At 48.2% G+C, this 21,302-nt stretch overlaps 1 protein-coding gene across 5 annotated transcripts in view; it reads left to right on the top strand.

Moving 5' to 3' along the window:
- The window catches only part of PCGF3 (polycomb group ring finger 3), a 56,970-nt gene that overhangs the window by 24,797 nt on the left and 10,871 nt on the right, over positions 1-21,302 (top strand). For all 5 annotated transcript variants that reach the window (XR_009259830.1, XM_058723273.1, XM_058723272.1 and 2 more), the window contains 3 exons: positions 929-984; positions 10,033-10,143; positions 11,084-11,172. Coding sequence is in view for 4 of the 5 variants with exons in the window: in XM_058723273.1 (XP_058579256.1) it covers positions 929-984; positions 10,033-10,143; positions 11,084-11,172 (256 nt within the window). In the remaining variant the exon portion in view is untranslated. The remainder of the gene's footprint in view (positions 1-928; positions 985-10,032; positions 10,144-11,083; positions 11,173-21,302) is intronic.

Below are 21,302 nucleotides of genomic sequence, written 5' to 3'. Positions count from 1 at the left end.
TGCCGCGGGCCAGCTGTGGTCCATAATCTTCGCTGTGGGCACGTGTGCATCGTGGTCGGAAATTTGAGAAACCCTGCTTTGGTCTGCCACAACACAGGCTGAGATGTCAGACTGATGTCTGTTAGAACTTAAAAGTTCTTCCTGGTAATGGTGAATGAGGGTCTCTGCAGGCCCTGGTCACCCGCCGTTTGTGGCCTAACCGTGAGCCCATTGAGTGGCCGCTGTGTGCCCGGCCCTGGACTAGCCCTGACAGCTAAATGTCTAGAAGTTTCGTGGAACCCCATCGTTTATCCATTATTTACATGCTACTTGTCTGGGTACTTACGGGTTTTCATTTTAACGCATGATGTTTGAAAATTAACGTTGATTTGAAAAGTTACTTAAACATATGAATAAGTTACGTTTAAAAATAGCAAACTGGAGTAGAAACTATATTTGAAATACTGTGCTTATATAACCTTTTCAGAAAACCTTTATAGGTAGATCTTAAGGACCACAGGGAGGGCCTGATCTTAGGGCCTTTCCTCTACATTATTCAGAACATGAAAGAAAAGTTTCCTGTCTAGTGGAGGCCCAGGAGGCACCGGTGGAAGAGGTGGGGGGGGGGGGGGGGCCTGTGTGGCCCCTGGAGGCCGCATCTCTGGGTGTCCGGACCACGTTCAGCAGGCAGAGGGCACTCATCATCTAGAGGGTCTTGTCTGTGCCGCCATTCCTTGAAACTTCTAGAACCTGAATTAAATGATACATTGATTCAGGTTGTTTATAACTTTTGCTAGCACAAACATTTTTTTAAGTGCAAACTAGAAGCAAAACTCAAGCAAAATTTCAAATTCGCGATTGTGGAGTCCGATACCGTTAATGGAAAATGCGCACGGATTGTGGAAGTGGCGTTTCTAGCTAACCTCACCTGTTATGTTCTCTTTGCCAGTCATGACAGAACCATGCAGGACATTGTTTACAAACTGGTTCCAGGCCTTCAGGAAGGTAAGTGTCAGAACGTCCACCCGGACCCCTGAGTCTGCAGCTCAGCCTCTGAGCACTTTGCTCCTGGGGGTCCCGGCCCCGTCCCCTCTTTGGAAACAGCACCATCTCGCTTGTCCCTGCTCTGAACTCGTGAGCGCCGTGTTGCTGGCTTGTCCCACTGTCTCTGTCTTGCCGAGCGTGCTGCCTTGTTGGGGCAGTGGGGGCACAGCAGGGCACGGGGGCAGCCTCCTCAGTCACACGCACACGGACGTGAAGCCGGTAACCAGTGTGTGGATAAAGTTTGACTGTATTTAAAGTCAAGTCTCACTGAGAATGAAGAAGAAACATTATGCAGTGTGAATACCCTCAAAGGGGAAATGGCTGTTCTTTTTCAACCTTTTCTGCAATTCTGAACGCAGAGACTGTTGCTCCCCCTCTTTGTGGGGCTGGTGATGGGGGAGGGGAGGGAGACACTGGCCTCAGAATCCCACTCAGGGTCTGATGGTGGGCGGGCGTGGTGGTGCTGGCTGATACAGCTCAGGTACACTTTCTTTTAAAGATAAGATATGTTAGGGATTCACTTGGGCTGTGTTTTCTCATTGTAATGTTTCGGAAGAGGGTTAAAATTTAAAATACAGCTTACTACCTTAGATCAAGAGATAGATAGTACACCTGGCTTTTCCTACAGAACTGTCCCCCCCCCCCCCCCCGCCCCCCGGTTTATTTATCCTTGAGAGAGAGACAGAGACAGAGCATGAGTGGGGGAGGGGCAGAAAGAGAGGGAGACACAGAATCCGAAGCAGGCTCCAGGCTCCGAGCTGTCAGCACAGAGCTCGACGCAGGGCTCGAACTCACGAATCGTGAGATAACGACCTGAGCCGAAGTCGGAGGCTTAACCGACCGAGCCACCCAGGCTCCCCTCGTACAGAACTTAAAGAATAATATTGTTAAGGTCTTTTTTGTGCCATTCACCAATTCACTCATACAAGAAGAATTCAAGTTTCCCGTAGAACGCGGACGGAAACAATCTTTTGATACCTAAAAGTTTTTGAGTCCTCAGAAAAGGCAAAGAATACGCCAAAATAAAATACCAGTAACTTGAAAAGTGATCACAGGGTGTTTTAAACATAAGAGCCGGCAGAACCACATGTAGAACCCCGTGTGTGTATTGCCCAGCCCCTGCAGCTCACGCAGAGCCCCGTTTCATCTCTGCTTCCAGCCATCTTCCTGTCCCAGAAGATACCCTCTTTGTAACACGAGTAACCACAACACTTCGTAAACCTAAGGAAGTAATAGTAATCCCTTCGGATCAAATACCTGCTCAGCGCCAGCATTTCTAGCTGCCTCGTGAACACCACATGTTTTGAGTTTCCTTGTTGTCATTTATTTTAATCAGGGTCCAGGTCAGGTCAGCCCCCAGGCCAACTGCTCTGCCCCGTCTCAGCCCCTCCTGTCACCAAGTCTGGACTTGTTGAGGAGGCCCCATTCCTGTGAACCGTTGGCGTCTGCAGGCCTGACAGGATTCTGGCTCATGTTTTTGGGAAGCCCACCCCCGGGGGTTATTCCGCCTGGACGGGTGCAGTCGGCCTGGCTCCCGTGTCACCCCAGCCGCCCTGCCCCAGCAGAGCATCAGTCCACGATTCGTTAGAAGTGGCCAACCCGTGCCTGTCCTGGCGCCCAGCCCGGCCCGCGTGCCAGGTGGACCGCGGGGTTCCTGAGGCCCGTTTTGTACCGACCGGCAGATCAGAGCCTGTCTTTCCTTTGCGCACGGCACGCCGCCTTAGTTCTGGCCCCTCCGGCCACAGTCAGGGCCGTGTAAACGTACACATGTGTTCACAGTGCTTCGTGGTCCTTGTCCTTTCTGAAGCACGCGCCCCCCACCCCATTCCCCCCCTCCCCCGTTGGCAGCTCCCGATACTGCCCTGGGAGTCTGGGGTGACCGGGCGGGTCCCAGGCTCCTCCTGTTGACTTCCTGCCCCAGGCAGTGCCAGCCATCTCCCCGCGGAGTCCAGGTGCCCTCAGTGTAGGGGTCGCACGGTGACAGAGTTGTAGTGGAGGGTTCGTTTGTGAAGAACGTGGTGCGGGTGTGTGATGACCCTGCATGTGGGACGTGCCCCCTCTTGCCCCTCGGGCAGGGTTTCTCTTCCAGCAGGCGCTCAGCTTCTCTCTTGCTCAGGCTCTCGGTCGCTTGCTGCCCCTAAGTAGAAGGAAACCCTTCGAAGCCGGCAGGAGGGCTTCCTCCACACAGTCTGTCTGCTTGTGCCAACAGTCGCAAACCCGGTTTCTCAGATGGAGTCCCCTTCCTGGCAGACGAGCTTCAGCTGACAAGGGCCGGAGGCAGCAGGATGCCTGCCTGTGCTGCCGTCCAGGCCTCCCGAGTGGCCGCTCCCCGGGGTTCGCTCCCCGCTGCTGGCCCCGCACCAACTCGGTTTCTCTGTTCCCTTGTAGACGGGGCCTTTTTGCCGGAGAGTTCATTGTTCAGTGGTCTGTTTCCTTTTTCAATAATTTTTAAAAACCTGTCTTTTAGAGGCAGCATTTTAAGTTTTTATTTACTTTGAGAGAAAGAGCATGCATGCACGCGAGCAGGGGAGGGACAGAGAGAGACAGGGGGAGGGAGAGAACGCCAAGCAGGCTCCACACTGTCGGCACCCAGCCCGACACGGGGCTCGATTCCACCAACCATGAGATCATGACCTGAACCAAGATCAAGAGTCAGACGCTCAACTAACTGAGCCCCCCCCACAGGCGCCCCAAAGAGGCAACATTTTATAAAATTTACCAAATTATTTTTTTATGTTGAGCCACCCCCTCCCTTCTTTGCCTCACACTGCCCGCAGCTGGCTTCTTCTGCTGGCATGGCCAGGACGCCGGGCTGGGCCTGTCGTGAGGGTGGCTGCGTGGGGTTTGCTCACTCCCGTATGCCTCCTGAGGGACACTCAGGACATTCTCGTCCTTGGCTTTAACAGAAGAAGGGGTGCGGTGACACCTTTCGCGTAATTTTGTGTGGATGTGGGTGGATGTATTTGGCTTTATTCTGGAAGTGCAATCACTAGGGCAAGGCTTCTGCATTATTTCTTTCTCTTGCCTTTTCGCCCTGGCTGGAACAGGGTTGGCAAACTGCAGGCCAGATCGGGCTTGCTGCCCATCTTTACATGGCTTGTGAGCCAGGAATGCTTTTTATACTTTTAAATGGTTAGAAAAAAGTCAGTAATATTTGTGATGTGAAAATCACAGCTCGCTCGCTCCTGTACCGTTTGTGTTCACGTCACAACGCAGAGCAGCAACCGGCGGCCGACGGGATGTGCACCGTGGCCGCTCCTCACGCTGCAGAGCTCAGAAATGCAGTGGTAACTCGACGGTGTTTCAGGAGCCATGTGAGCCACTGGTGCGACTCTCCTTGTTGCCAGTTCATACCCGTCATGTCGAAACAGGGAGAAGGGAGGTATGGACTTCAGATGTTGCCCTTTTAAGCCACAGTGAAGCGTGGACGGTTTTGTGCTTGTGAGCCGACTGCGCCATGAGGCGCATGCCGAGCTGGAGGGGCAGAACGTGTGCAGGCATCGCCAGACGAGTACACGGCGCTCCCAGCGCACAGGAAAGCGACGTTTGGAAAGAACTGAAAATATCAAATGGAATAATACCTCATCGCGGAAATAAAATGTGGATATCAGGCTACAATCGAAGTAGGTTTCTGACTGACTCCTTTGTTAAGCCAAACGAGGAAAGCCGCTTAGTAACGTAAGTTAATTAGATCTCGTTTGATTGTAGCCGCTGAGCCAGTGCGTCCAGAGAAGACGGGCTTGTTTTGGGGAGGGAGCCTCTGGGAGGCAACATCAAGGGTCCACAAGAAAACGAGGCAGGCGGTTTTGAGTGGTCTTCCTTGGCCTTGGTGTCGCCAGTCTGCTCAGTTGTTCATTTGGTGAGTCCGAAGCGACTGAAGAAATAACATCTCTGAACAGTCTGCAGAGAGCAGCTGCGGGCAAGAGTGTCGTCCAGGGGGTCGAGAAAATATTAATTCAGTGCAGCCTGAAGTGGGCTCTGCCAAGACGTGTTCCATCCAGCGGCAGTAGAAGCGTCTGGGGGTCAGGAAGATGCTAACTCGGGCAGACTAACCGAGCTGCTAAGAGTGTGAGGTGTTCGGAGGGCATCGTATTCTGCATCAGAGCAGGTACTCTGTGGAAGACGAGTCTTTCATAGGTCACTGAACCAGCGGAGTCTGCAGCAGGCTTCCTTCACTCTTTCAGATGTCACTGTCACCAGGGAGATGAATTTGTCAGGAGTGGAGCCTAAACACCCTGACTTTCTCCCCCAGACGGCACTTTAATAGTGGCTTAGTAGTGGTGAGTGTGTGTGTGTGTGTGTGTGTGTGTGTGTGTGTTCTTGTCATTTTGAGCTAAGGACAAATTGAAGTTTTTTGGAATGGAAAGAAGTTCCTTTAACCTGGAATGACTATGGAAATTAGCTTTTGCTAAAGATTTGATAATGTTTCCCAACATTATGTTGGGATGAATTCAGCCCAACATCATAAGGCACAACAGGACTACTTGTATGCAAACCTCTGTTGCGAGTGAAGTAGCTCAACAGCAGTGAGTGCTGTCTGTGCTACGTGACTTCAGACATCCTGCTTTCAGAAGAGGGGGAGCGAGATCTCTGATCCCATTCAGGTTTGTCGCAGGCTGATCTGAGCTCTGGCTCCAGGCCCAGGAGCTCAACACACGTGCGAAGGCAGTTTCCATATTTCAGAGTCCATTAACTGTGCCACGGAGGAGCTTTCGTCCGCCCTCTGCTGGATGCGCTGGCTTGTGGTTGGCGCCACGAAGGCCAGCACCGGGAGGAGAGTCTGACGGAGCTCCCTGAGCGCCCCCACGCTGACACACGAGCCACACAAAGTCACGTGCTTGTGGACTGATGTCCGCATTTCTGTATGAAAAGACACTTCCAAAAATGAAATGTGTGAAATATCATTGAGATGAACACGTGTAGTCAGTTTTGATGATAAGGAACACTAACTTTTAACACCAATTAAATATTATTCCCCCTAAAAGGAGCCCATTCTTCTTGTCAGTAGCCTGTATTACAAAAATTGTACTCAGTTATAATTACTGTTTTTTGAATTTCGTGACTCTGGTTTCCACTTCCTCATATAAGGAACTCGGAAGTCTCCACTTTGTCCTAACAAATAAAAAGCTGAACAGCCTGAGAGATCAGCCAGCTTTCTTGGATCATAAAGAGGGAGGGACACAGGGCAAAGTTCTGCGTCAAGAGTAGAGAGACTGACAGTGGATTTGGGGACACGGCTTCCCGGAGCAGAAGCCTCTGCAGGAACCAGCTCAGGGCTGAAAACCTGAGCTGTGGTTGTGGAGCTGCTGGAGGCCCCGTGTGGACAAGTCTGGAAAACCTGTAGGAGATGTAATCATGGCCAGGGCCTCACGGTATCGTGAACTTCACCTCCAGGAGCTCGGCCGAGGTCTCTCAGCAAATATCGGAGAAATCTCTCATGCTTCCAGCAGGGGGTAGAAAAGGAGCCATTCTGAAATATGTCTAACAAGGCCTGCCCCGGGGACACTAGCTAACCAGAGCCAACCCCTCCCCACCGAGGGAGAGAACACGGCTGGGAAGCTCTGGTGACGTTCAGTGTGGAGGCGCCACCCACGGAGCCCTTCCCCCGCCCCCCTGCCCCACATCACCGCAGGCCTGGGCACACCAGCTCTCTCCCCTGGCACATCACATCTGACTCACAAGAAAAAATCACAGGGCACACTCAAAGAAAAACACAGTTTCTCGAGACAGAGGAAGCATCAGAACCAGACATGGCAGGGATGCTGGTGTCATCAGACTGGAATTTAAGACAACGGGGATAGGGGTGCCTGGGCAGCTTCAGCTCAGGTCGTGATCTCATGGTTCAGTTTGTGAGTTCGAGCCCCGTGTCGGGCTCTGTGCTGACAGCCCGGAGCCTGCTTCGGATCCTGTGTCTCTCGCTCTCTAACCGTCCGCTGCTCACACTCTGTGTGTGTCTCTCCGGAATGAGTCTTAAAACAAAATAAAGTAAAACAACTGTGATACATATGCTGAGGGCTCTAACTGGTAAAGCAGACTGCATGCCAGAACAGCTGGACAGTGGAAGCAGGGAGACAGAAGTGCCGAGAAGGAGCAAAAAGTGCTGGAGGCCTCCTAGTAACAGGACCTGCACGCGGAAGGATCTCGAGGTTGACGGCCCATCAGCAGAGACTCTGAGGCTGAAAATGAAAGAGCACACACCGAAACAGAGTCAAAATCTCTGAAGACGTGGGATGGCCCCCGAGGTGTGTTGTGTGTGTAATGGGAACAGGAGAAGCAGAAGAGAAGAGTGAGAAGCAACAGCAGTGAAATGATAATGGTGAGATTTTCCCCAAATTAATGTCAGACACCAAACCATGGATCCAGGAAGCTCCGAGAACACCAGGCAGGATAAATACCAAAAGCACAACACCTATGCATGCTCTTTTCAAGCTACAGAGAAACAAACACAAATAAGCCAGAGTACAGAGGAACAAAGGTCAGAATTCACCTGACCTCTCCTCCAAAACTGTGCCTGCAAGGAGAGTGGAGGGTGAAATGTTTAGTGTTGAGAGAGGAAGGCATCCACCAAGAATTCTGCACCCTGAGGAATTACTCCCCAGACGTGGAGAAGTAAAGACTCAGTCAAACAGAGATGGAGGGAGTTTGGTGTCTCTAGACCAGCTTTGCAAGAACAGTTCCACGAAGTTCTTCAGAGGAAGTATGGGTCAGAAACTCTGACCCACAGGAAGGAGCAGCAGTGAAGGTAAAGTGAGAACTTTTGTTTCTCTAAATCTGACAGGTGACCATTTATCCAAAGTGATAAGGAGCAAGAATGTGCTCAATTACTTACCATGTTTGGGGATGTGTGTATATTTCAATAAAAGTGCGCCTTCCTCCTGTTATACAAGTGCCTGCCTCATATCACAGTTTTGCTGCTAAGCTCACACATCCCCTCCTCGAAGAGACGTCTGTCAGCCTGAGCTCTGACTGTGACATTGAGTCCGAATGGCGAGCGTGGACGTGGACGTGGACGTGGGTGGGGCCGGGGTGGGAATGCAGTCCACCTTCCACACCCGAGTGTGAGGTCGGCCATGGGGCCCCGTAGGTGCCCTTTGTCATTGAGGAGGTGCCGAGAGCGTCAGGAAGGGACACTGGCTTGTGCCCAGGGTCACATTGTGTTATCGCTCCCCTGGATTCTCACAGCATGGTAGTCACACCAGGATTACGACTTGTAATTTTTACCTATGACATCACATAACCTGTCCTTTGCATGACAGCATATCGTGGTGCTGGCTCCACATCAATAAATATGATCTGTATCATTTTTTTTAAGGTTTATTTATTTGGAGAGAGGGTGTGCGCCAGCAGGGGCGGGGCAGAGAGAGAGACAGGGAGAGGGAGAGAATCCCAAGCAGGCTCTGCGCTGTCGGCACAGGGCCCGACACGGGGCTCGATCCCATGACCCTGGGGTCATGACCAGAGCAGAAAGCAAGAGTCCTGATGCTCAACCGACTGAGCCACCAGGAGCCCCTTAAATAGCAAGTTACCTTGCTGAAAATCATCCCAATTAACATTTCTATGCTGGCATATTCCTGGCAGAGAATATTGTTATTTTCAATCTTTTTTCATTCTGATAGGTGAAAAATGTTTAAATGGGAATTAAAGCAAGGTAATGGGAGCTGCCCCATTTCTACAGGTGAGGAGAGAATTCTCTCTCACACTGACCAGCAGGACTCCGTCACCCTTCTTGGAGAACCTGGGAACAGCCCCACACCATCTCACGCCTTTATTCCTGAGCCAGCTCTTATAGGATTGTTTGATTTCTTTTCAAGCTAATCCAAATTTTCCAGACCAGCCTTTTGGTTTGGCACTTGCCGTATTTGGTTCCAGCAGCCCATCCCTCTCTAGTCCGGCAGTGCTGTCCCTTCAGTTCTGAGGGCCACCCTCTTTCCGCCAGAGCCCCACCCCCTGCATCGATGCGCTCCCACATGACTGGGCACGCCAAGCGTCTGTGTGGGTCCAAGATGTGACCAAGATGTATTCCTGGCTCCGTTGAGCTCATGGCGTATAGAAGACAGACATGCAGGTAAAAAGTGCAACAGTTACCAAGTGAGCTCCACAGAAATGTTTTTCATGGAGTGATTTGTAGGTTATTAGTTGGAGCAACTTGGGTGGAAGTTTTCTTTGCTGCTGCTGTGCGGCCCTGAGCAGTGACTACTTGCTTCATTACCCGGGTGTACGCTTCAGAGCCACTTGTTGCTAAAAGCCCATCCGTAGCTGCCTTGTGTCATATGCTCCTGCCCTCTCATTGTCCGGCCCGGCCCCCACTCCATTTGGGGAGCCTCCTCCGGTGTAGCCAGCAGTGACTGGAGTGCTGACTGTGGGGAGCAAGAATGCTGACTGGCGTTGCTTCTGAGGAGGAGATCACAGGGCATTGTGGTGGATGGCCTCTGTTCCCCAAGGAACCTTCCTCTGGCTTCCTCCTCCGCGGATGCGGCGAGCTGTGATGGCTGGCCACGGACACCAGGGGGCAGCCTTTACACACCACCGGGCACACCTGGGTGGCCGTCTAGCTGTGAAAGCACAGTGCGAATCAGGGGCACTGCTGGTTTCTAAGCTGTGGCCGTAGGCATGAGGTGCTAGAAGGCCCGAGTCTACTACTGAGCAGCCTAGAGGTCAGCGGGTCATGTTTGCTGTGCCCCTGAGGAGTCCCAGAATGTTGACCAGACGCCACATGTTGAAAACAGCAGTCTTGGGTCTTGGGGGTGGGGGGGGAGGATGGGGGTGGGGGGGGGCATCTCTTCACACAACTGCCCCGTCCTGCAGCCGGGAGTCTGTGCATCGACGGGGCGGGGTGGCAGCGGCTCCAAGATCCCGAGGATTCGGTCCAGATTTATCTTCTCGTTAGTGGCAGCCATCGAAACCTCCCAATCCCGATCTGTCGTTTTCTTCATGTGGTGTTTGTGAACAGAATTTTAATGTAATTCGTTGCCTCCTTAAGATTAAAGAGTGTATATTCATTTTTAATAGCGGAAATGAGAAAACAGAGGGAATTCTACCACAAGTTAGGCATGGAAGTGCCTGGAGACATCAAGGGGGAGACCTGTTCTGCAAAACAGCACCTAGATCCCCATCGGAACGGTGAGTGGGCTTCTGCACACCTGCTGCCAAGGCCGGCCTTTGTTATGAACCCCTTTCTCAGGTGGCCCTGTGCCTCCCTCCAGCGTCCTCCAGCACTCCTGGTGCCGATGGGAATGCGGGGCGGAGCTGAGAAACGGCTTGTGGACAGAGGGGTCCTGCGTAGGCGAAGTGAGGGAAGCATGGGGGCCCCGAAAGTACCTGGAGGTGGGGTGCAGTGCAGGCGGGCCTCCTGAGACTTCCCCTCAACTGTCCTGTTGTAGAATGGCAAAACGACATCTGGATTCACCGAAAACTTAGTGGGATTTTTAAGTCCACGTGCCATAACAAATTATTCAAATCTTTGATGCCATGGTACTTTTCTAGGGAGCACAGGGATTCCTGAGAAGCTTCTAGACCACGCTGTGTGTTTCCCATAATCTTAGAAGAAAGGAGACGTCCTGGCTGGGACCCCTGGGAAAGGTGGAGCCCTGCAGAGACGGAAGGAAGGCAGTTGGGGGCTGTTTGGGAAGCCAGGGGTCTTGTCCCAACTTCTTACGTACAATGGAGTCTTCATTTTAAAAGTAGTGTTGGAACAATAAATATTGTGGGAGTCCTGCATTACTCGTGGGTAGTTGGTGTGTTAAGCATTGAATAGTATTGGGTGTGGGGGGCTTCTCTGCCCCTTTCGCCCTGTCCCTGCCACCCTGCTGTGCCCTTGTTCACACACTCACAGACCCATGCACAGCTGACTTCAGCTTCCTGGGGCCCCTGCACTTTACAGAAGACGGAGTTTTAGCAGGTGCTTTGGAGACCAGCTCTCCCCAGTTGCATATGCTCTTAAAGGTGCAACTGTCTTATTTGAGTGAATTTTTAGTGCATTTTGAGTATACCGTACAGTTAAAAAAGTAATGGTTTAACATTCCGGATTTCATAATATAGCGTCTTCTGTTTTTGCTGAAAGGTGAAACCAAAGCAGATGACAGTTCGAACAAAGAGGCCGCGGAGGAGAAGCAGGAGGAGGACAACGACTACCACAGGAGCGATGAGCAGGTAGGTGGCGCTCTGCCTCCATGGCCGCCCCGTCCGCCCCCTGCAGGTGCCTCATACCCCGTCCCAGCGAGAGAGGTGCTGCAGACTGTCCCGCAGGGGGCTCCCTCCACTTAGGAAGGAAAGGCCAAACAACCAAGTAGACATGTTAGAACGTCCAACGTCTTAGTTTTTCCTTCTCTTTCTTTTTTCTTTTTAATTGCCACAGTAATATATGCTCACTATAAAACATCTTAAATATAAAAACATTAAAGTCCATTCTCCACACATCACTCCACAGGTGGGAAAATTTGGTGCCGGGCATTTTTCCGTGCATGTGCCCATATTATATAAAAGAAGGTACGGTCCAGTCATGTATTAAAGGAAAAGAAAAAGTGCAACACTGAGGAAAATCTGTGCGGACGTCATTTACTGCATTACCAGTTTAAAAAAGAAAACAATCACAGAGATGCTGTTAAGAGCATTTGATCAAGTCCTATAGCCATTCCTACCCAGCTTTTAATACAGCATCCTATACCAGTGAGAAAATTAAAAGGCCACAGAGTGGGGGAAAATATTTGCAAATCATATTTTTTGTCTTCTTTTTTGTCTTTTCTATCTGTGTATCTATTATAATTTATTGTCACGTTAGCTAACGTACAGCGTATACAGTGTGCTCTTGGCTTCGGGAGTAGATTCCCGTGATTCATCGCTTACATACAACACCCAGTGCTCATCCCAAGTGCCCTCCTCGATGCCGTCACCCGTTTTCCCCTCCTGCCCACCCCTCTACCCCCACCATCAACCCTCAGTTTGTTCTCTGTATTCAGGAGTCTTTTATGGTTTGCCTCCCTCTCTGTTTATAACTTACTTTTCCGTTCCCTTTTCCAATGGTCTTCTGTTAAGTTTCTCAAATTCTACATATGAATGAAAACGTATGATATCTGTCTTCCTCTGACTGAATTATTTCACTTAGTATAATACCCTTCCAGTTCCATCCACGTTGTTGCAAATGGCAAGATTTCATTCATTTTCATCACCAAGTAATATTCCAGTGTATATATAAACCACATCTTCTTTATCCATTCATCAGTTGATGGACATTTGGGCTCTTGCCATAATTTGGCTATTATTGATAGTGCTGCTGTAAACACTGGGGTGCATGTGCCCCTGTGAATCAGCACTCCTGTTTGGATAAATTCCTAGTAGTGCTATTGCTGGGTCATAGGGTAGTTCTATTTTTAATTTTTTGAGGAAACTCCACACTGTTTTCCAGAGTGGCTGCACCAGTTTGCATTCCCACCAACAGTGCAAGAGGGTTCCCCTCTCTCCGCATCTTCACCAACATCTGTTGTTTCCTGAGTTGTTAATTTTGGCCACTCTGACTGATGTGAGGTGGTATCTCACTGTGGTTTTGATTTGTATTTCCCTGGTGATAAGTGATGTTGAGCATCTTTTCATGTGTCTGTTGGCCATCTGGATGTCTTCTTTGGAAAACTGTCTGTTCATGTCTTTGGCCCCTTTCTTCACTGGTTTATTTGCTCTTCAGGTGTTAAGTTTGATAAGTTTTTTTCTAGATTTTGGATACTAACCCTTTATCTGATATGTCATTTGCAAATATCTTCTCCCATTCTGTCAGTTGCCTTCTAGTTTTGTTGATTGTTTCCTTCACTGTGCAGAAGCTCTTTATCTTGATGAGGTCCCAATAGTTCATTTTTGCTTTTAATTCCCTTGCTTTCGGAGATGTGTCGAGTAAGAAGTTGCTGCAGCTGAGGTCAGAGAGGTTGTTGCCTGTTTTCTTCTCTAGGGTTTTGATAGTTTCCTATCTCACATTCATGTCTTTCATCCATTTTGAGTTTATTTTTGTGTCTGGTGTAAGAAAGTGGTCCAGGTTCATTCTTCTGCATGTTGCTGTCCAGTTTTCCCAGCACCACTTGCTAAAAAGACTGTCTTGATTCTATTGGATATTCTTTCCTGCTTTGTCAAAGATTAGTTGGCCATATGTGTGTGGGTCCATTTCTGGGTTCTCTATTCTGTTCCATTGATCTATGTGTCTGTTCTTAGGCCAGTACCATACTGTCTTGATGACTACAGCTTTGTAGTACAGGCTACAAGGCTGGGATTGTGATGCCTCCAGCTTTGGTCTTCTTTTTCAACATTACTTTGGCTATTTGGGGTCTTTTGTGATCCCATACACATTTTAGGATTGTTTGTTCTAGCTCTGTGAAGAATGCTGGTGCTATTTTGATTGGGATTGCATTGAATGTGTAGATAGATTGCTTTGGGTAGTATTGACATTTTAACAGTATTTGTTCTTCCAACCCATGAGCATGGAATGTTTTTCCATTTCTTTGTGTCTTCTTCAATTTCCTTCATAAGCTTTCTATAGTTTTCAGCATACAGATCTTTTACCTCCTTGGTTAGGTTTATTCCTAGGTTGTTTGGGTTTGTTTTTTGTTTTTTGGTTTTTTTTTTTTAGCATTTATTTCTTCTTGAGAGACAGAGCACAAGTGAGGGAGAGGCAAAGAGAGAGGGAGACACAGAATCCGAGGCAGGCTCCAGGCTCTGAGCTGTCAGCAGAGAGGCCAACCAACGAACCGCGAGATCATGACCTGAGCCAAAATCGACTGCTTAACTGACTGAGCCATGCAGGCGCCCCATTCCTAGGTATTTTGTGGTTCTTGGTGCAATTCTAAACGGGATTGATTCCTTGGTATCTCCTTCTGTTGCCTCATTATTGGTGTATGCCAATTTCTGTACATTGACTTTATATCCTGTGACTTTGCAGAGTTCACATATCAGGTCTAGCAGTTTTTTGGTGATGTCTTTTAGGTTTTCCATGTACAGTATCATGTCATCTGCAAAAAGTGAAAGTTTGACTTCTTCGAACTGCCAATCTGGATGCATTTTATTTCATTTTGTTGTCTGATTGGCTAGGACTTCCAACACTATGTTAAATGACAGCGGTGAGAGTGGACATCCCTGTTGTGTTCCTGATCTCAGGGGGAAAGCTCTCAGTTTTTAACTGTAGGCCCTTCATATACGGCTTTTTTGATGTTTTTAATATTAAAAGAATTATTCACCATGACCAAGTGGGATTCACTCCTGGGGTGCAGAGCTGGTTCAGTATTTGCAGATCAATCAACGCGATACATCACATCAGTAGAAGGAAGGATAGAAACCATATGATCCTGGCAATAGGTGCAGAAAAAGCATTTGACAAAATACAGCGTCGTTTCTTTATAAAAACCCTTAAGAAGGTCGGGATAGGAGGAACGTGTATGTTAGAATGAACATGGCAGAAGACACTCTTTTCCACAGTCTGCAGAGCTGCGTCCTTGTGGAGAAAGTCACGTTACATTGGGCTTCAGTAATTTAGGGTGTGCTTGTGGTGATGTCTCTGGTCTCTTGTAGTCTTTGCTGCTTTCCACTCAGAGTCCCCCTTAGGATCTCCTGCAGGGCTGGTCTAGCGGCCACGAACTCCGTTAATTTTTGTTTGTCTGGAAAGGGCTTTATGTCTCTTTCTATTCTGAATGACAGCCTTGCTCGATAAAGGATTCTTGGCTGCACGGTTTTCCTGTTCAGCACATTGAGTATTTCCTGCCACTGCCTTCTGGCCTGCCAAGGTTCAGTGCACAGCTCTGCTACTACCCTTATATGTCTACCCTTGTAGGTTAAGGACCATTTGTCCCTAGCTGCTTTCAGAATTCTCTCTTTATCCTTGTATTTTTCCAGTTTCACTATGCTGTGTTGTGGTGTTGACCTGTTTTTGTTGATTTTGAAGGGAATTCTCTGTGGCTCCTGGACGTGGACGTCTGTGTCCTTCCCCAATCTAGGGAAGTTCTCAGCCATAATTTGTTCAAATAAACCTTCTTCCCCTTTCTCTTCTTCTAGAACTCCTGTGATACAGATATTATTAGGTTTCATAGAATCACTTAGTTCTCTAATTCTCCCCTCGTGGTCTAGTAATTTCCTAACTCTTTTTCTCAGCTTCATCATTTTCCATAATTTTATCATCTCTTTCACTTATTCTCTCCTCTGCTTATTCCATCCTTTCTGTCACTACAGCTAGTTTATTTTGCCCCTCGTTTACAACATTTCTTAATTCATCGTGACTATTTCTTAGGTCCTTGATCTCTGCAGCAAGAGATTCTCCGCTGTCTTCTATGTTTTTTTTTTTCCAAGCTGATGTCTTATGACTATTATTCTAAATTCTTGTTCAGACATGTGGTGTATATCTGTTCTGAACAATTCTCTGGGTGTCATTTCTTCCCAGAATTTCTTTTGAGAATTCTTCCGTGTCGTCATTCTGGCTAGTTTTCTGTCCCTTATGTGTTTTAAAAGCTTGTTATGTGTCCTGCACCTGCAAGCACTACTATATTAAAAAGAAGCCATACACAGTGCAATGCCTGACCCTTAAGGAGGTGTTTTTGGAGTGTGTTGCATGCTCTCTGTTATTGTGACTCTGGTTGCTTTATCTCCCTATTTGTAGTGGTGGTTTGGGCCTTCCATCAGGTGTTCTTTGATTTGTTTGTTGAAGTAACCCTGGAAAAAGGAAAAAGGAGAGGGGGAGAAACATTATCCCATACAAAGAGAGAAATGAAAGGTGTGGAAAAAAAAGACCAGGCAGGGAATCAAAGAAACTATAAGGCTTAATTAATCCAGAGAGAGAGGAAAATAAAGAAGAAAGAGACACAGAAAAGGTAAAAAGAATAAAGATGCCTGATTAAGCAGACAAACAACCAGAACAGAGAAAGAAAGAAAAAAAGAAAAAAATATATATAATAAGAATTAACCAAAAATCAAATCAGAAACCATGAGGCTGATTCCCAAGGGAGGAGAAAAAAAGAGGAGAGTGGAAAGAAAAAGAAGGGAAAAGAGAGAGAAGAGAAAAAAATAATAATATTAAAATTTTAAAAAGTACCAAACAAAACCACAGGACGATTCTGTGTTGGCGCCTGGGACCGGTGGCAGCTCTGGTCTGGAGGAGGGGCCGTCTGGTCGGGTCAGTGTCAATCTCACTCTGGTCGATACGCAGTTACCAGGCACGGAGGGGCGGGTTTGGTGTAAGCAGGTCCCGCCTCCACTGGGGGCCGCTGTCCTGTTCCCTGAAGCCCCGCTGTGTTGGTGATTAGGAGAAAAATGGCAACACCCCAGTCTCTCCTCCCTGGACTGGGTGTCCCAAACCACGCTGTTCAGGTGGTCCTCACAGAGCAGCGTGGGAGGCCAGCTTGTCTCGCTCCACAGTCTCCCGTGCCTCCCAGGCACTCAGCTGAGATTCAAAACCTGACGTCTTAAAGAGTCCCATTCTACACGGTCCTGGTTCTGGAATAATGCCACTCTGCCCAGCCGACAAAGGGCATCTGGCTGGCACCTGCAAGGTCTTTTGTCCTTGAGGAGGGCAATACACCTTCTTCCCACAGTACTCAAAGGAGGGACCGCTCTCTCCCAGTGTGCCCCTGAGATCGCTATCACGCCCAAGCTGGCTCCCTCCCCACCAGGCCCATGCACCCGGCTCTGGTCTGGAGAAAGTCACACACCCCTGATAATTACCATCTTTAGCTTCTGAGGCTGTTTGCAAAGTAGAAACTGGCACTCTCTGTGTTTCTCGTTCCCCTGTCTGTGGTCCGGAGAGGTTTTTCTCTTGTCCAAATATAATACCACACTTCCACAGCCTCTCTTTCTCTTCCTTTTGTCTCCACTAAAGGGTTTCCGTGCTCCATGCTTACACTGACCGTTTTATCTTTTCTAATTCGCATACACACACCTCTGTCCCGCCAAGCTGTCTCTGTCCACCTGTGGAGATTTTTCTGTCTCTCCGCAGACTGATTTCATGGGTGTTCCAAGTGTTGTGACGTCGATACTCCTGTGTTTGAGGGACGAGGGAAATCGCGATCCCTCTACTTGTCCACGATTTTGACTCCGATACAAGTCATATTTCTGATAAAGGACGTATATCTAGACTATATATCTGTTATAACTCAGTAAGAAGATAATCCAGATAAGAAATGGATAAGAGATTTCGGTAGATGTTTCACCAAAGAAGACATAAAACTGGTTAGTAATCACGTGAAAGGACGTTCAATGTCATGAGTCTCTTAGGGAAATAGAAATTAAAACTATAATGAAATCCCGTTTCATACCCACTAGGATGGCCGCCATCAAAAAGACAGCCACTGGCAAGTGTTGGCAAGGATGTGGAAGAATGGGGCCCTTGTAGCGTGCTGGCAGGAACATAAAATGGTGTGGCCACTTGGGAAAACAGTGTGGCAGTTTCCTAAGGAGTTCAACATAAGCTAACCATACAACCCTGCAATTTTCCTAGGTGTATATGGAAACCTATTCACACAAGGATTTGTACATGAATGTTCACAGCAGGGCTGTCATACTTACGATAGTCAAGCCGGGGAACAGTGCGAACTTCAGATAGACAAAATGTGGTCCACGCGTACAGGGACGTTCTGGTCAGCAGTGAAAAACAATGACCCCAGCACCTGCTACACCACAGTGACACTTTACAAGGACTTTGTACAAGGACTTTACAAGGCAAAGAAGTCAGATGCAGAAGACTACATGTTGCACAATTCCATTTGTGTACGGTGTCCCCCAAAGGCCAATCTTAGAAACAGGAGGTATAGTTGGGTGCCTGGGGCTGGGCAGGAGCAAGGGTTGAGCACAAAGCAGGATGTGGGTCTTTATGGGGTGGTGAAGATTATGTAAAACTGGATTCTGGTGGTGGCTGCACAGGTCTGTAAGTTTACTAAATACTATTGAAGTGTATACGAAAAACATACGTATGAATTATACTCCAATGAGGCCGTTAAAAACATACTTTAGTGTGTTTAAACAGGTGACACACTCATGTACTTCCGAGTTCATATCATATGAAAGATATAACCTGAGCACCCCTGCGACTGTCCCTGCTGCCCCCACATCCACGCAAACCTGAGTGAAGCAAAGAGTTTCTTACCCCCCTTCCCCTGCGCACACGGAGAGCCCAGCGGTGGTGCTTGGGGCTTCTTGTTGGTCTCTGACTTGCATCTGCTTACCGCACCCTGGTCTGCATGATGCCTGTTGCTCTGGGCTTGGGGAGCAGATGGCCAGGTGTCCTGTGTCCTGACAGGTGTCCACTGCTGGGGACAGAATTCAGTCTGTCACTTACAGAGAAGCACACAGGAGGCCCCCCTCACACTTAAGGATTTTACTGTCCCTCAACCTTCATTCAGTTTAAGGTTGTTCCCAGGTGCACTCAAGTTTAGAAGTGTTTCCCATCCTTAGGGAATTTTTTGTGATTAAGCTTTCTTTCTTAAAGTCTGCTTTTTCTAATATCAATGTAGCTGTGTCAGCTTTCTTTGGTTAATATTTGCTTGGTATTTCCATTTTTTTCCTAACTTTCTTAAATGTGACGCCTGTCACAACACAGAACTGGGTTTTTTTTAAAAAAACAAATGAGTGGGGTGCCTGGGTGGCTCGGTCGGTTAAGCGTCCGACTTCGGCTCAGGTCATGATCTCACGGTCTGTGAGTTCGAGCCCCGCGTCGGGCTCTGTGCTGACAGCTCAGAGCCTGGAGCCTGTTTCAGATTCTCCCTCTCTCTGACCCTCCCCTGTTCATGCTGTGTCTCTCTCTGTCTCAAAAATAAATAAACGTTGGGGCGCCTGGGTGGCGCAGTCGGTTAAGCGTCCGACTTCAGCCAGGTCACGATCTCGCGGTCCGTGAGTTTGAGCCCCGCGTCAGGCTCTGGGCTGATGGCTCGGAGCCTGGAGCCTGTTTCCGATTCTGTGTCTCCCTCTCTCTCTGCCCCTCCCCCGTTCATGCTCTGTCTCTCTCTGTCCCAAAAATAAATAAAAAATGTTGAAAAAAAAATTTTTTTTAAATAAATAAATAAATAAATAAATAAATAAACGTTAAAAAAAAAATTAAAACAAAAATCAAACGAGAAACTATCTTTAGCTGACAAGTTATTTCACGTTTTCCATTTACCGTGGTTAACAGTAACTCTGAGTTTCTTTGTGCTGTCCATTCATGTTTTTTTATGTTCCCCCCATTCTTACCTTCTGTTGAATTAGTAAGTTTTCTTCAATCCCTTTTTTGCCTCTACTTAGCAACTAGTTGACAAGTTATATGTCCTATTTTTATTCTTTTAGTGGCTGTGAAATTCTAAAATGAATATTTACATTTTTTAAACGTCTGAAGTTAACAAGAGTCTCCCTTTCCCCGAATGACACAAGGGCCTTGCTCACTCTGCCTGGGGCCACCCTCCCGCCTCCTTTCTCTCTTCCCAGACCCAAACCCGGCCGGGACTCTTGTCCCGCCTCCCGGCTCACCCTTCTGTGGCTTCCCATGTCTTCCTCCTGGACATGGGTCTCTTTTCTTCAACTGTACCCCCTCCTAGTCGTTCTCTGTTTTGTTTACAGATGGCTTTGTTTCATTTTAAGTCTTGAGTGGTAATTTCTCTGTGCATTTTCTGCCAGCGCCTTGCTTTCCAGGCTCCGTGGCCACACCTGGAGAGCCGTCCACTGCTCCTTCCTGGCACCTTCCCCACTCGTGCGTAGGTGTAGGGTTCCTTTTCTTTCTTTCTTTCTTTCTTTCTTTCTTTCTTTCTTTCTTTCTTTCTTATTTTGCTTCTTAAATCTGAGAATTTATGTCCTCCATTATTTTGGGGAGATCCTTAGTTGTTATTTCTTAAATTTTGCCTTTCCCTTTTTCTGCCTTCTTCCTCCAGAACTCGTTACGAGTTTGTCAGACACCCGGTCCATTACCCTGTCTCTTACTTTTCCTTTGTTTTGGTATTTTAATTGATCCCTTGGCCTCTGTACTTCTTTTACGTAATTTCTTCATATCGGTCTTGTAGGAAATTAGTCTGCCTTCAGCTGAGACTAATTTGTGGTTCGGCCACCTGTGAGTTTTTAGTCTAAGTGACTCTGCTTTTATTTTTAGAAGTTGTAGTTGCTTATCTTTTATACCTGTCTGTTCTTAATTCACAGTATGTTCTGTTTTTAATTCCTTCTTTTGTATCTCTAGTGATTTTAGGCCTACATATTTCCATTAATTCCTTGTTAATTCTTTTATCTGAATTTTCGAGAGTCTGTGCCAGCTTTTAAATTTTTTTTAATCTTTATTTATTTTTGAGAGAGAGAGAGAGAGAGAGCGGGGGAGGGGCAGAGAGAGAGGGAGACACAGAATCCGAAGCAGGTTCCAGGCTCCGAGCTGTCGGCACAGAGCCCGATGCGGGACTCGAACTCTGAGTGGCGAGATCGTGATCTGAGCCGAAGTCAGATGTTTACCCCACTGAGCCCCCCGGGCGCCCCCGATTGTGCCATTGTTTTGTGGCTGCTACTGCAGACTCCCTCTCTGGAAGCGCTGTCCAGCCGGACCTTCTCTGCAACCCTTTGTGGCCTTTGTGGCCTGGGGTCCTTGGTATTGCATCTGCCAGGCATCCCGTGGGCTAGAATCCCTTTTATTTCGTTACCTTGTGGTTCCTTGTTACATGACCTACTGTGATCCCCTGTCCTGTTGATCATCCAGGAGGGACTCTGAGCTTTCAAACTTCGTGGCTTCGCTCGTGGTTTTTCCTCGTACTTTTTCTCTAGTGAGTCTGCCATCCTCCCTCAAGGCCACGCGTCACACTCACTTCCTTTATGAAGCCTTCTGTGGTGCATCTCGCGTAGGCAGGGGCACCCGCTTCAGATGGCCGTGTGCCCTTCCCCCTCATGCCAGCGGAACACTCGGCCTGGGGCCTGTGGGAAGACGCACATGTGTCCCACCAGCCGGAAGCTCAGGACAGGCTGCGTCTGCATCAGCCAAACTCTGAGACCAGCGCCGTCTGGACAACGAATAAATAATTTTCGGATTTACTTTAAATATTTATTTGTTTATTTTTATTTGAAAGAGCGAGAACACACGCGATCAAGGGGGGGCAGGGAGAGAGAGAGAATCTCAAGCAGGCTCCGTGCTCGGTGCGGAGCCTGACGAGGGCTTGATTCCACGACCCTGGGCTCTAGACCTGAGCTGAAATCAAGAGTCAGACGCTCAACCGACTGAGCCACCCAGGTGCCCCTCAGATTTACTTTCAAGTAGTATGTTTATAAGACAGAATACAAGACACTTTTAGATTACATTTCACAAAATGGTAAACAGAGATTTTAAGAGAATG

This window comes from Neofelis nebulosa, chromosome 3 (genome assembly GCF_028018385.1).
Source record: "Neofelis nebulosa isolate mNeoNeb1 chromosome 3, mNeoNeb1.pri, whole genome shotgun sequence".
In the NCBI taxonomy this organism is placed as follows: Eukaryota; Metazoa; Chordata; class Mammalia; order Carnivora; family Felidae; genus Neofelis; species Neofelis nebulosa.
Note: the sequence above shows the minus strand (reverse complement) of the source record. Positions and strands in the feature narration are given on the sequence as shown.